Source organism: Polypterus senegalus, chromosome 18 (genome assembly GCF_016835505.1).
Source record: "Polypterus senegalus isolate Bchr_013 chromosome 18, ASM1683550v1, whole genome shotgun sequence".
Classification (NCBI taxonomy): domain Eukaryota; kingdom Metazoa; phylum Chordata; class Cladistia; order Polypteriformes; family Polypteridae; genus Polypterus; species Polypterus senegalus.
This window is the reverse complement of record NC_053171.1, coordinates 38,614,456-38,629,700: the sequence shown is the minus strand read 5'-3', so window position 1 is coordinate 38,629,700 and position 15,245 is coordinate 38,614,456. Positions and strand designations below refer to the sequence as shown.

The following is a 15,245-nucleotide window of genomic DNA, read 5'->3' as shown; positions in this document are numbered from 1 at the left end:
AATTTAGATTATAATCTAGTGTTTAATTTACCCATTTACAGGAAAATCACTGTTTTTGCTTAGCCTTTCTCTCTTTTTCTGTTTATAATAAGAAACTATTAATTCCCATTTATAAGGTAGTAGGTATAGTACTACTTACAGTAGCAGTTTTCATGTACTGCCCTTAAATAAAAATAAAACATTCCATCATTACATCCATCTATCCATTTTACGACCTGCTAATTTCAGTTCAAGGTCAAAGCAACCCAATCCAGAATTATAATACATTTCAAAATGCACACATATAGTAATATGTGCATTTATTTATTTAGCGTTTTGGAGAGCAAGTTATCACATGCAAATGTGTGAATACAGCTGAAGTTCATCAGTAGGGTTTTTTTAACTCATAAAGCTTTCATTAATTCAGTCATGTTGTCTTCCTTGTTTAAAATATCCACTTGATCTTCAGCCGACTCTCCTGTCTCACATCGTTTGACAAGCTTAACCTTAGGTTCTAAAAAATGAAACAATTCATACCACCATTGGTAATCACAAAAAAGAGTTTTACTAAAAAAACTGAACTGAAGCAAATGTAATTCACTTTATCAGAGACACTTGCAGATTACTCAAGACTGCCAGTTTTTTGGAAATGATGTAATCACAAATAATACCTTTAACTATGTGTCCAGGTGAAAAACACAATATAACATAATATTCTTAAACCTACTTAATACAGTACATGTTTGATGAAAATAAATATGTATTTTATCATTGTTTTAAGTGTTTATATTGCAAAGTGTGCAAAAACAGTTTCAATTTTACTTAATAAAAAAAATTAAATATTTTAAATGACAAGATGTACAAAACAGTTTGAAATGTATTTGATTCAAAAATGTTAATTTAACTGACATTTATATTGTTCATACACACACTTGTGGGTCTTGATTTCTCTTTATTCTATGATGGACTCTATTACCTGTTGGACCTGCATACATATAGAGATAATAAAGAATAATAACAATAATTAAATAATCCTTACTTCAGCACATTCCCAGTTTTAATTAATTTAACATAAAAGAGTACTTTATACTTCATATTAAAGGAAACTTTAATATTATATTTTTGGAACCAAAGTACTTCTGTCACACTTTCCAGTGTAACTGTAGTGTTGGACTGACATCATAAGGTAAGGATTGTGACATCACACAATAGGCAATATTGTTTCCCTATTAACTCTGCCCTTCACTTGTTCCTCCCTCGGTGCAGAGTCTGCTTTGGCGTCTACTGCAATGTCAACTTTCACATTTCTGACTAAGAGGGATCAAGAAAAGTCCTCATATGAAACAAAGAATACCTATCAGAGGTCATTCTGTATGGCTCCATACATTGTGTACTTGGATAAGCTGTCAGTTAGAATCAGAGGGAGTCTCATGATGGACAGTTTCGATATTGATTTAATAAATAAACAGAACTAACCATTGATCCTAATGTTATTTTGCATTTCAATTACTGTTCAGAAACATAACCTTCAAACGACTGCACGCTCAATACCAATAACATTCCCTGATAAACACAGCAAGTCCTGCTGGAGCAAGCTGCCCTCCTTTAAGGTGTAAATTTCTTGTTCCCAATCAGCTACTTTTCACTAAAATGAACAAACCAACTAACAAACCAATGTGGTTGTGAGTGGGTGTGGGGTGGGGGTTCAGGACAGTATTCTATCTAGTGCTACAAAAAGAGAGCAGAGTAAAATGCTCCAGTGCCGCAAAGTAACACACATACAAACACATTCCTTTGCCAACTGCAGACATCAGTTGCTCACGATAGTGGAAATTAAACAGTTATTTAGAGAAAGAAAAATACATCATGTCTAATCACAATCAAGAAAAGGTAGAAAGATTTGAAAATAAGATATAGGAAGGAAAGTATTAATTTTAATTGTGCTCTAACTATGCAGTTAGTTGTGTTTTATTGTAAAAGTAATACTTGCATATATTATGTCACAGACCGTGAGTTTTACTCATTCTTGTTTTTCAGTGCGGACGATCTGTGAATTTAAGCCCTTATTCTTGTTTTGCAATGCAAACAAGTAGTCCACATTTACCAAGTTAATGCCCAAACCTTGAATGCTGTTGTCATAATTGGAAATAGTTAAAATTTTACACTTAATACAAGTCTTTACAGTCCTGTTTTCAGAAGATTCTAAGAACTACTATGGTTAGACTTAACAAATTTGAAAAAAAGTATGTATATATTTTGTCATGAAATATTTTATCTTCACTTTTGATAAAATTATGTAGGGTTCCAAGGTTTGGATGAACATGTGAGAATATAAATTTTGTCTTTCCTATTTTATAGGTATATTCCATTTTCAGTGGTGGAACTCTTTCTGCCTTATGCTACAATCTGCTGGTAACAAGATAGATAGATAGATAGATAGATAGATACTTTATTAATCCCAAGGGGAAATTCACAAATAAACATGTGCGCTCATGGATATTGCCCTTCATGTCTCACAACCCGTGGTATCTAAGAACACAAGGTCTGTTGTCATCAGGGTGCAGGCATGTATACAAGAATTTTTGTCCTTCATGCTTTACCTGATAATTCACAAGAATGCAGTCGGTTATTCCATGATATGGTTTCTTGCTTTTTATTACATGATTTAGATGTCTACTGCTAAAAAATGAAGAATACGCATTTTGCCCTTTTCTTATCCTTTGCTTTTTAATTCAAGGTGCAACTCTATTATAGGTTATAGACAGTAATCCCTAGATTGTGCCCTTCATATGTTACTTTCACTTTCACCTGACCAGCACATCCTACTGTGTATTAATGCTTTTGTGGGGTATCCAAGCAGGGTCTCTAGCACTCTCATCACAGTATGCTACATTAAATTTTTGTTCATTGTTGTGTAACATTTAGAATAACAGGGGGAAAAGTGCAGTGGGTAAAACTGAGAATTAGGCGTACACATCCGAAAAGCAACTCACATTGAAGTTTCCCATTTATGTTTACGGTATAAATAAAAACAGGCTCATTGACATTCTTCTGTTATGAAAAAGAAGGATGTTGCATCCTTCAACTCTTAATTTATGAGGACATATGCTATCATTATTGTGCTGAACACTCAAGCCTTCCAACCAAGTCCCTGAAAATGGTTACAAATAACCGTGTTACTAAATCAAAATAGCAATCCTTGGTGTCAAGAGCTGAGGTCCATTGACACCTTTATTTCGAGACCTGGACACACTAATAAAAAGAGCAGTTCTACTCTCATACCGTACTGTATGCACTGTGTAATTATGAAATGTACTGAATGTTGAAAACCAGGTTAATCTAAAACAGACAAGTATTAAAATGAACTCTTATATTTATTGTTATTATTACATATTACCTTAGTAGTTACTCGTTGATCTATATGCGTCCATGATTTACAATCTTTGTACTAGCCAAAGTGACAGATATTATAAATGCAAAATTGACTTAATTTCTTTTTATCGCAGCTTCAAAACTTTCCACTGCTCTCTTTCCATGCATTTCTATGATTTGAAAAGATGCTCATAATTGTTAATAGTTTATAACAATGTTAATTATGATGGTAATGCTGATTTTGCTGTTCTTCATGCATTTACCGTATTCTTTGATAATGGATAATGAATAGAGCAATCTAATAAAATGTTTAACTTGACATCTGAAGTAATACTGTAATACTGAAATGTAAAGAGTGTATCAGCTGCAAAATAATTTAAGACACTATTACATTGAACTCACACTGTTTGAACAAACTCAAACTGTTCTATAAATGGCATGATGGTACAGGCAAAAAAGTATGCATTTGATTGTTATGTTATGATTATGTTGTTATGTTTGATTATGTTACCTCACATCTGCTTTATAAAACCTGTTCTAATCAGTATTAGAACCACTGATTCAATGCACCCCCTTTTCCTTTATTTAATCTTTTGCTGTACTGTAATTTCAGATTAGTGTTATTAGATTATTAACATAAATATCTGTCACTCTTTAAGCCTGCCATAGATACAACTAACCAAAAGCTTTCAGAAAATAATACAAAACATTAAAATAAATTTTCTTTGTTAAGTGAGGTTAGCTTGTTCCAGTACTAGTAGAACTCTGGGGCACAAAGAGTATTCTAGTCCCAAAGAATCAGTTAATCACCTGAAATCTCCAACATTATTTGCAAAGTTGCATTGTTGTTTACAGTATGGTATGTGCATTTCTACACATACGTATGCATTAAGGAATATAACAAAAATATAAGAAAAATGTGTGAAAAATGAAACCACTCAGGACTCAGGACTACCGACTTTCGAATACAAAACAGTACATATTGTTTGTGTGGCATACTACCACAGAGGTTGTCAACATATTGAAATAGGTAAAAAGAACAGTACAATTAAAGTTAAAAAATCTAATCCAACAGATGAACTGAAGAACAAAATGTTAAGAAACACTAGAGAACAAGTACATCATTTGTTTAAATATGACGCAAAATATGGAAGAATCTCAAAAATAGACAGAATTGCTGTACTAGAAGGATAGCATTAAGAGTATCAAAGGATTACTCTAAAGAAAAACTGTTTCAACACAATACACGAACCTATCCAACAACGAAAGTCATTCTTTGTACGGCACACACATTCATAGACCATGCTCATTCATGCTCATTGACACCCTGTCAGGTTAAAGTCAGTCATCAACCTAACATGCACATCTTTGGCACATGGGAAGAGACCTGGATTACCCAGAGAAAAACCCAGAGACTCAGTGAGCAGACTTGGGATTTGAATTGGGATGCTGGATCTGTGAAAAGTATTAACCACTGTGACACTAACAAAAGACAAGACAAGATAAGAGAAGATGTCCTATTTTTGTTTAACTGCTATGTTTTCTTTAAAACACCATTTGGCTTTATGTTTATAATTGTCACAATAGCCTAAAAACTGGATGATAATTCAGTCCAATTTAAATTTTAAATTCTTCACTAAAAGTACACATTTTGCCGATTTAACTTAATAATGTTACTGCCTGACATGTTCATGATTCTGTGTCTTTACACAGTCTGCATTTTCTAGAAGTGATTGTATGGTACTTCTGTATTGTGCAACTGTAACTGATTTAATCATATTTTTTGCCCTCAGCCTGTATGGCTTCAGAATCACTGTGATTATGCTGGGTGTTCAGATTTTGCCAACATAACTGCCCAACTTAGCATGGATAACTAGTTTCATCTTGCTTAAAGTATACAGTAAATGTCAAAGCCTGCTTATTTCGCCTTGAATTTCATATTCTTCCAGTTACTTCTGACACCACCTTTAACAAGTCTTACAGACATTCCTGTTAGTACTCTGGCATAGATGTTTAGAATGCACTGTATTTCTGTCTGCTTTAAAATGCTGAAGTTTCTACTACTCTCCCGCCAATTTCTAAACCTTAATCACCAGGTACAAGGCAGCACCTCAGAGAGGGTATTAACGCACAAACCAACCCACTCACATAGGACCAACTGACCTAACATGCATGTTTCTGAGTGGGAAAAAGTAAATTATCTAGGGATAAGATAAAAACCCACATAGACAGGAGGATTACTTGCAAACTATACACCATCAGTGACTGAGCCAGCATTCAAGCACAATCTCATGGAGCTATAAGGCAGCAGCGTGCAACATCTCTTTTAAAAGTGAAACGAACATAACATTATCAGGCCCACTTCATCCAATTTAGTATCATGGGGCCACAGCCTATACCACCAGCAATGATCACAAGACAGGCCACCTCGTGTGCACATACTCACGCTCACACCGGGCCAGTTTGAAACTGCCAGTTAACTTAAACTGCATGTTTTTGTGAATGAACAGGCATTGGATTCAAACTAAGGATGCTCAGTCTCTGAGTCAGTTACCTTGCCAGCCTGTTAATAGTGCTTAATAAAATTAAAATACATTGAATTTTTGAACATGCACAATTTAATTATGAACATTTTTAAGCATTTCCATTGGTGCCCCATCATTCCTGTCCATTATGGCCCTCGCAAATACTACAAAATATACCATTTCTACCTATCCACTCTAAATCAAGGGTGCAAAAAGAAAAACCCAGACAAAAGTTGTTATGCTTATTCCCTGTGTCTTGTCAGATGCTCTGTAATAAAGCACTTAATATGACTGCTTCTCTGTTTCAGTGTTGTTCGAACACTTAATGCTTTTTAGAAAAAGCAATCTACCATTTTGAATTTTGTCTACAATAGGTGACCTCAAAAAATGTAAAGTAATGTTTAATTTTGGTAAAGGTACAATGTAAGTGCATATTAAATATATATTGCCTTCTTTATAAGATTAGTTGTGTAAGACTTTTTTTGCTGCTGTGTCCTTTCTGCTGTCCCACATTTCTCTGTATCATCATTTATTTGAAAATAGCAATCTGATTCCTAAAACAATGCTTTATTCTAGTTAATTCTGTAACATAACAACCAAATTTATAATTTACCTTTATTCAAGTGCTTCTAATAAACAGTGTTCAGTTACTGACTAAACAAAAGCAAATAAAATAGCAGTATACAGTTTCGCACTTGTATGAATAGAAACTGCAAGTTAAGGGTAGGTGGAGGTGATTAGGAGACCATATGACCTAGAAACAATCATATAATCATCCAAAACATAATTTTTTATTGTCAGAAAAACATTTTTCAAGAAAAACAGCAAGTAATTAAAAAAAAAACTATAAAGCCAAGCGAGGTGTCTGCTATTGTTATCATCTCTGTTCTTTATGTGGTGTAATTAAACTTTTCATTATGTTCTAAACACTAGAAATTTTATTATAATTTTGTAGAGTCTAGATGACAGCAATCTGTGGAAGCCCTTTTGCTAGTGTTGTGGGGTTAAGCAGCTTTCATAGAGATAGTGTGGGATATTGCAGCCTTGGTTTTCCAAAACAGCTGTTAATTTTTAAATGGATTTTTCACTTGCACAAAGAAAATGTAAAAACTTGTTAGCTGAGTAAATATCTGATGTTATTTGTAGCTATGGTTAACAGAATATAAGCACTTTCATTGACAACGAAAACTGAACACCTACCAATCAGAATATACCTTTGACAATGTAACTGTGCAGAAGAGACTGCACAAAACATTATTGTGTCCATCACAGAAAATGCCTTTCCCACATGTTTGCCTGTCATAAATAAAAAAGACATCTGACAGAAGAGAGCTCTACCCAACTTACTCAAGCACCTAGAATTCATGAGAACAACCTCCCCAGGACGCTTAGAGCAGACTAGCAAGAAGAAAAGAGAATTGCCTTGTTAAATATTCAGGATATGTGACACAGAGTGCACAGCTGTTAAAATAAAATTGTCTTTAGCTAATAGAATATTTATTTGTTATAAAATATAGCAGCTTCATCTCTTGGGTTTTTGGTGCACCATTTTTTAGATACCTGCTTTGCTTTCTTTCGGGTTCATTTGCACTTTGCAATATTTGCTTTCTGTGCTTAGATTCATAAAATTTAAGATGGTAACAAATTTAGAAATGCCACTTAAGAGTAAAGCTTGCGTTGTAAAGACTTGCTAATTCTGGGATCTCTGATCATGCACAAATGCTTGTTTCACTAATGTATTCCTAAACTAAATTACTGTCAGCTGATCCCATCTGGATTGCATCTTTTAAGACAGCATCAGCTACTCTCCCCTGCCTGAACTCTTGATACCATCTTGAGGAAGACTACAAAAATCTGATTACCTCTGTAAACAAGAACACTTTCTAATTTCACAAAGAGCTTTTAACTTGAGATACACTAATGGAATTGGCTCTTTCTCTGTTTTCAGCTCCCTTGTAAAGGAACCGAACCTTGAGGTTCATGCATTTCTTGACTACTTAACTAGAAATACATTTGATTTATTTAGAAACATCAATGTAACAATCATATATAAAGTACAAATCAGCAATTATAAACATTTACAGCAAAAATATTTACATTTTTAATTAAGAGATTTCCAGTTAATCGTTATTTTAAGCACCCTTCAACCAAAGAGTGAAACAGTCATGCCCAATTAGTCGTCCCATAATTTGCTTCAATAGATCTGCTTTTAGTTAGGTGGATATGTTTTCCTTTTTGTGCACAATAACAAAATCACATGACAAAAGTGAATATACATGTTACACTAAAATGACTGTGATGTTTCGTAAGTCTTAATAAAATTAAAAAAATATATAAACTTTTAAAAATTACAGAGAAAATTATGCAGTTCATCTTAAATTTTAACATAGTTGGTATTTAATGCTTAATTTATAAGCCCTTCACGTGGTTATATCACAGCATACGGGACACCATTCAATAATTCATTATCATCAATCATATCTAGGTTTCATTTTTTATTATTTCATATTTTATACAAATCATAGATTGTTAGAGCTACAGTATTTTATTTTATAGAGCTTATTGCACAAGTACATAGTAGTACATAATAAACAAAATTGTGAAAATGCCGTATAACATTTTTGATTATTATAGAAATACATGTTGGAATTCCTAATATGTATATAAAATAACAATATTCAAATAAAAACTATATTTCATTAAAGTAAAATATGTAAATGGTCAAAACAAAAAAGAAATAAAATATACAATTAATTTGCAATGAAGTTTTATAGTAATTTTAAAAGTAAAAAAATAAAATTTGTTGTCGCTGTATTAATTCTGGGCTCAAAGAGAATGAAATGACTACATCTTTTATTTGTCTCGGTAAAACAGACTGAAGTCGATTCATACTGGTGTATTTTTCATTATTATGATGTAAAAATTTTGATTTTGATGTAAGAAAATGTAAAATCAACCACATTAATAATATTGTTTGAGCAAAGGAGTGAAACTACATTATGGCTATTTATTAATTAATGAGGCATCAGTGTATAGAGGTAATCCACTGTATATTGTAATGAAAAAGTGTATTCTGTATTCACTGGGACTAGTATTGTGTTGAAAAAGTATATTTTATCTGAAACAGTTTTCATTTATTTTTAAGTCTTCCTGAATCCTAGGAATTCACTTAAAGTAACTTTATGCTTTCTGGATTCAATGAGAGAAATTAAGCGAAACCTTATTCTAGATAATTGACATATTGATCTAGTCTTATTTAGAGCAATGTCCCATTTTGGATATGTTACTCTAAGCTGGTGGAAACCATTGTGATGCATACAAAATGTGTGATCATGCATTAAATCACCTTCAGCATTTCCTGTAGTTGGTTGTCCTAAATCATCATTTATGGGGATTGTTCATGTAGCATAGAATTAAAGTCAGTCACTATGCTTTTTCAGAACTAGGAATTTCAGAAAACCTTTTTAGGTTAAAAAAAATCTTTTTTTTCAGTGTTTTTTAAATTAGTTACCAAATGAATGACTGTTCTCTATTATTTTGCATAAACATGCAACAAAATCAGTTGAAACTTTTAAATAGTATGCCTACTTTGGCCACACATTGACAATGAATTGCACACATTTTAGCTCAGTTTTAAATTAATCTTTTACGATCCAGTCTAGCCATTGGCTTAAATTGAACTGGGACCCTTATTACCCTCTTTCATTTCAACATAATGGACATTCTTTCCTTTCTCATAATTTCCATCTCCTTGCACCACAAACATCTAATTTTAAGTTGCCATTCCAGCAGATGCTGTCTCTCAAACTGGGCTATATGAGAGATTCCTCTTTAAGATTCAATTCAAAGTGAGACTCTAATACTCATAAAACATATTTGTCCCCCCTCAGTCATAGCTATATTCATAGTGTAGGTTCTTCCTAAAACACTCTTTTGACATATTATCCCTCATGCTTGTATGGAAGTACAGGATACATTCTCATGATAAAGCAGTCTGAACAGTACAGTGATGGATAATGGTAAATGTAGGTTCTTTTAAAATATGGCAATTCAACTTTGGCAAACTGAAAAACAACGTGTTTCTTAATCAATACATTATAAACTTGCCATAAACTATGTTGTACACGTATGTTTATCCCATCACATTTACTATTATCCGATTTTATGTTACCTGAAAATTTTGCAAAAAAATTAATTAATCAAAACTAAAAAACATTTCTCAGTTCCATACTCTAGTGAATGGCTTTTACAATTTTTTGATCTTGATTAGTTTCTCCTTGAAGACTATGAATTATATACTGTAAAACAATAGACTTTAATATCAATAATTTTGAATTTGATAACGCATGTTTTCTCCAAAATTCTCAGACTACTAAAGCAATTTTTTCCATAGCAGCATTATCTTTAGATTATTCTTATTAAAGCAACAGGCTCTAACAATTTTAATAATTTTTTAAAACTGTACACTGTCATAATCATCTTGACTACAATTTAGAATAATGGCATAAAACATTTACCTCAGTTATGTTTTCTGTCGGTTATTATTTTGGCACAGGGTCCATTTTCCATTAGAGAAAATTATTCATGCTCGAAAAAGGATATTACAAGATTTGGAAGTGCAGGAGCCTTTCCTGATCTCATTGGGCACAAGGCAGGATCTGTCTCGCATGAAATGGTAGTCAACTACAAGGAGCACTCATGTACACACCCTCAGTTGCTCAAACTACTAGATGCTTTGTGACGTGGAAGTGCACAGACTAAATTCACACAGGAATGAGGAGAATTTGCAAATTCTAAACAGACAGTGACCAGAGCACAAATTGAATTCAGTTCCCTGGGGCAGTGTAGTTAAATACTCCACCGTAATGCTACTTTTTACATAAATTAAGACATTAAGAACTAACCAAACTGGATATACAAGAAACACCAAATCCAGACGAAAGAAGCCTAAAAGAGCTTTTACTCTACAATAACTGATAAACTTGGTGGTTTAAAATCCCCATAATTTAATACAGAAATAATGTATGTTATGTTGAGTGTAAAATACTGAATATAAAGAAACTGATACTAAGGTGAATTTAAAAGATTTAAAAATGAATGGATGGATAATGAATAACACACAAAGTTTAAATCTCAAAAGGAAATAATATTTTTCTTCTTAGTTTTTGTTTTTAGAAAATGATATACCTGTCAATCTCTACCAGTCATCAAATATATTGCATGCCTAATCCAAGGTAGATTTACACTGTCAGATATTAAAAGTCGAAGAAATTGTTTTTCAAGATGTAACTGTTTATAATAATTTAGGCAGAATAGTTTAATAGCCTATATTAATGCACATATTTGGGAGAATAAATTTAAAATTAACGGCGATACTGACTTATCAGTTGACTGAAAATGTATATTCACAGTTTGGTTTCTTATTTCAACAGGGTGCAACTTTAAATGTATCGCTTTGTGCTTCACAAATGCTTATATACATTATAGTAATGAGGTGTGTAAACTAAGTAATAGTTATAACTATTATGTAATTTACATTTTACTGTATATAATTTGTAATATAAAGTCTTCTAGCTTCCTTAAAAATCTTTGACTCTTAAATCTATACCAAAACGTTTACCAATAAACTGAGGATTATTGGTAAGATATCTTATTCAGAGGTTAGAGTGTTTGTTTATTTACTACTTACATTTTCACATTTATTTTTATTATGCTACAGTTGTACTTGTATGATATACACATTCTAGAAATCATTCACATTTTAGTTATTTGATGAATACCTTGTAAGGAAAATAAGAAATCTTCATTGCTGCATTTTACACTTTTGTGAGGATCAATAAACAAATGTGGAAAATTTTATTCACATGAAATGCATAATTATACATAAACTAATGTACTTTTAAAACCTGCTATATACTATTTTGTTTTTGATAACACTGAGTATATTTCTTATTCTTTAATGCTATTTCTCTAACATGTCATTAGTATAATATGTATTTTTGGATCAAACTCAAATTTCATATTGGCATATGGTGCAACTTTATTCAAATACCAATTATTTCAATAAACAGCTGTTTGTTATTTTGAATAAGACATCACCTTTCTCTGCCTAGCATGTTCAGGGAAAATTCAAACATTTAAATAAAAATATACTAACTTGTAATATTTATTAACATTTGGAAATATATTATGAGGATGATTGTATAAAAATTACCACTTTAATATTAATAACAATGTAGTATACTAAATGATACTCAACAAACAAAAGTTTAAATATATATTCCGTAAGCAAAATTAAACATTACAAATTTTCAAATGGTAGTATTAAGCATAAACATTTAAAGCATTTGTGCTATTAAAAAGTACACCTTTCTTTTTAGTCTCAGCCAAAAATATATAGTAAATTAAACTCATTTTTGACTCACTTCACAGCTCTCCTTATTAATTGAAAAATGTATAATATTTTAGTTCACACTTTTTAATATTGTCTGAAAATACTCTAAAGTGCATTGTACATGTTATTTTTTTTATATAATTAATCATATTGAAATCAGCCTGGCTGTAAGTATATGACTGCTTTTATATTACACTGTATGTGGTTTATTTAAAATTCTGTACAGTGCTTGGAAAGATACTGTAAGAATGATAATGCACATTGAGAAACTTTTATTATTAAATAAAGCAGTTAAATCAATGAGGTTTAAAACAAACTTTGTGATAGATAGATAATTTAATTTTAAGTACCAGCATAATATAAAGGTTACATTGGTGTCTGGTATATTCATACATCTCTAATGCCCTTTCTTGTTTAATTATCGACACTAGTTCATGAAATTAAAGAAACATATAAAAAACAAAATATATGTTTAAATTTAATACCATGTGGAATGTGCCTCTTAAAACGGTAAAGGTTAGATTTAAAGAAACTAAATCTGATGAATTTAGTTTAAGCTACTATACTTCGTAACAAAATATATAATGGAAAATTGAGTTACGTATCAAGTCAACAAAATGAATTTAATAATACGTGAAACAAATTGTGCACATAAAATTGATTTGACTGGGGGAACTGCAAATTTTTCATATCTTTTACATAACAAATCAAAATGCAAAATGCACTTTATATGGCAGTGCTTGAAACAAACTGAAATGTCATCCAGAAATGATACATTTAAAAATTTTTACTCACTCTGTCTCATTTAGCATAAATCAGCGCTAACAGAAAAAGAAAAGCAGCCAAAATGTAAAGTAAAGCCACACATACTGTTATTTTTGTATTTATGTGCTTTGTAATGTAAAGTGTATATATTCATCATGAATAACCATTATACGTGAATTTTAAAATACTGTATGTTTTAGTATGCAAATACTTTGTAAAACTCTTTCACATGATACATGAACAGTATACTGAGTAAAATAAAATAGATATTAAAGCAATAAATTCTAACTTTTATGGGACTATGTGTATATATTGTGTTAAATTTACATTAGACAAAATTAAATGTTTATTTTGATATAGAAAGTTACGATTTTATTTGTGTTTGTAACCAAATGTTGGGTAAAATATCTGAACCATGTAAATAAAAAGAACTATGTAACATCTAGACTTTGAAAAGGTTTAAGGCAAGTGATTTTAACTGAAACCTGCATGCAAAGTGCAATGCTGCCTAAAGAGCTTTCTAATCCAGATCAGCATTAAATGCAAAGCAGATTAAAACTGGATTAATTTTAAGTGGCAGCAAGTTTGTGGGTTAAATGAGATCCCTGCCAATGTGTCTTTATTAGGGTTAATAAAGGGAGAGAAAATCTATCACCATTTAAATTGCAGTAGCTGGTGTCCAGAGACAGATGGTAGTCTTCTTACTCACTCTCTAAAGCACTTTTTTTTCGGTATATTTTAAAACCAATGTATCCTTACTCTGCTGCTCACTTCTTAGTATCTCCTTTCATTAACTGCCACTTATATTAAACAGTTGGTCATTCTGATAACACATCTATGTTTAAACCATACCATCTACAAAATCCATATAAACTATCTGTAGCAAGCGGAGTTTGCATTTTAAAATTGAAAACCAATTAATAATCTATACACTACAGAATGCATAACACAAATAAAAATGACCAAAAATTAGATATTTTAAAATTAGTAAAAAAAAAAAATAAGGGCTGTTACAAAACTCGCTCTTACAGTAGTGGATCAAAGGGCAGCGAAGACACATTGCCTGACTTCCCATTAAGCCAATAGCACAGAAACACCTCCGCCTCTCCAAAATTTGCTGGCACTCACAAAGAACAAGGAAGAGGTACGCATTTATTTGCCTGACTATGGGAAATACTGTAAAATATAATCCTCTTCTAATTATTCAGTCTGATCACTTTGCCTAACCTGCTTCATTTGATGCTGTGTCAAACAAATATCTTAGCATTAGCACGAACTGCAAAACTTCACTCCAAAATTCCATAACATCACTATAGCCTAATATTTGAAAAAGTATCTACTGACCTTTTTTATAGCAAAACCACTAAAATACAAAAAAGTATGCTGATAGTTGTGAAATGCTAGACAAATTATATAACTTGACTTAAAAGTGTCTTTTAGATTTAGCAGTCTCTAGAAGAGCTACTGTTGTGAAACCTAAGGTAGTGGTCCTAGCCTCTCCGCAGAGTTGAACAGGATGAAACAAATAGCAGTTGTAATGAAATAGATCAAAGACAGACAAAAGAGAATAGACACACAACAAAAAAGTACACCTACTGGTTGTGATAGCTGATTGAGTCTGAAATACAAAGTTCTGAAATGTCCATCAGTCCAGATTTAGCATTCCAGGAATCAGAGCAAGAGCAAAAGTGAGAACTGACACCAATTCACCCAAAGCGAGAGGACAGCAGCAGATAGCGCTCCTTGAGCAAAGCCCAGACTCCAGCGCACGTGTGTATTGTGTCTATAGGTGTGTGTGTGTGGGTGGGTGTGTGCATGTGCGTGTTTGTGTTTCAGTGTGTGTTTGTGTGTGTGTATATGTATGAAATGGGAGGGGTGTGTGTGTATGTGTGTGTGTGTGTGTGTGTGAGAAAAAAGAGAGAGAGAGAGAGAGGGAGAGGGAGGGAGAAAGCAGGAGAGCTAAACACGAGAGACAGTGAGAGACAGAGTGAGAGGAATGAGGCTGGCCATGGACAGCACAAGGCTCTTTAAGACAGAGGAGTCTGATGAATATGGAACAGCTGCTGCTCGCTGGCTCTAAGGGGCTGGACTTAAAGCGACAGTGCAGGCTGGCCGAGCTGGGCTGGGCTGGGCTGGGCAGGGGAAGGGTGTCAGGAAGAGTAAAAGCAGCCAGTAGGCTACAGAAACAAAAAGATCCAAGATAGTACATG

At 32.5% G+C, this 15,245-nt stretch overlaps 1 protein-coding gene across 2 annotated transcripts in view; it reads right to left on the bottom strand.

The window, feature by feature from the left end:
- The window catches only part of esrrb (estrogen-related receptor beta), a 135,015-nt gene that overhangs the window by 113,657 nt on the left and 6,113 nt on the right, over positions 1-15,245 (bottom strand). Inside the window, exon 1 of one of the 2 annotated variants that reach the window (XM_039741455.1) lies at positions 14,632-14,877. The exons of the other annotated variant lie outside the window; for it this stretch is intronic. Coding sequence (XP_039597389.1) covers positions 14,632-14,681 — 50 coding nt within the window. The 5' untranslated portion in view covers positions 14,682-14,877. Of the gene's footprint in view, positions 1-14,631; positions 14,878-15,245 lie in introns of those variants that run through there. 2 annotated transcript variants of the gene reach the window in all.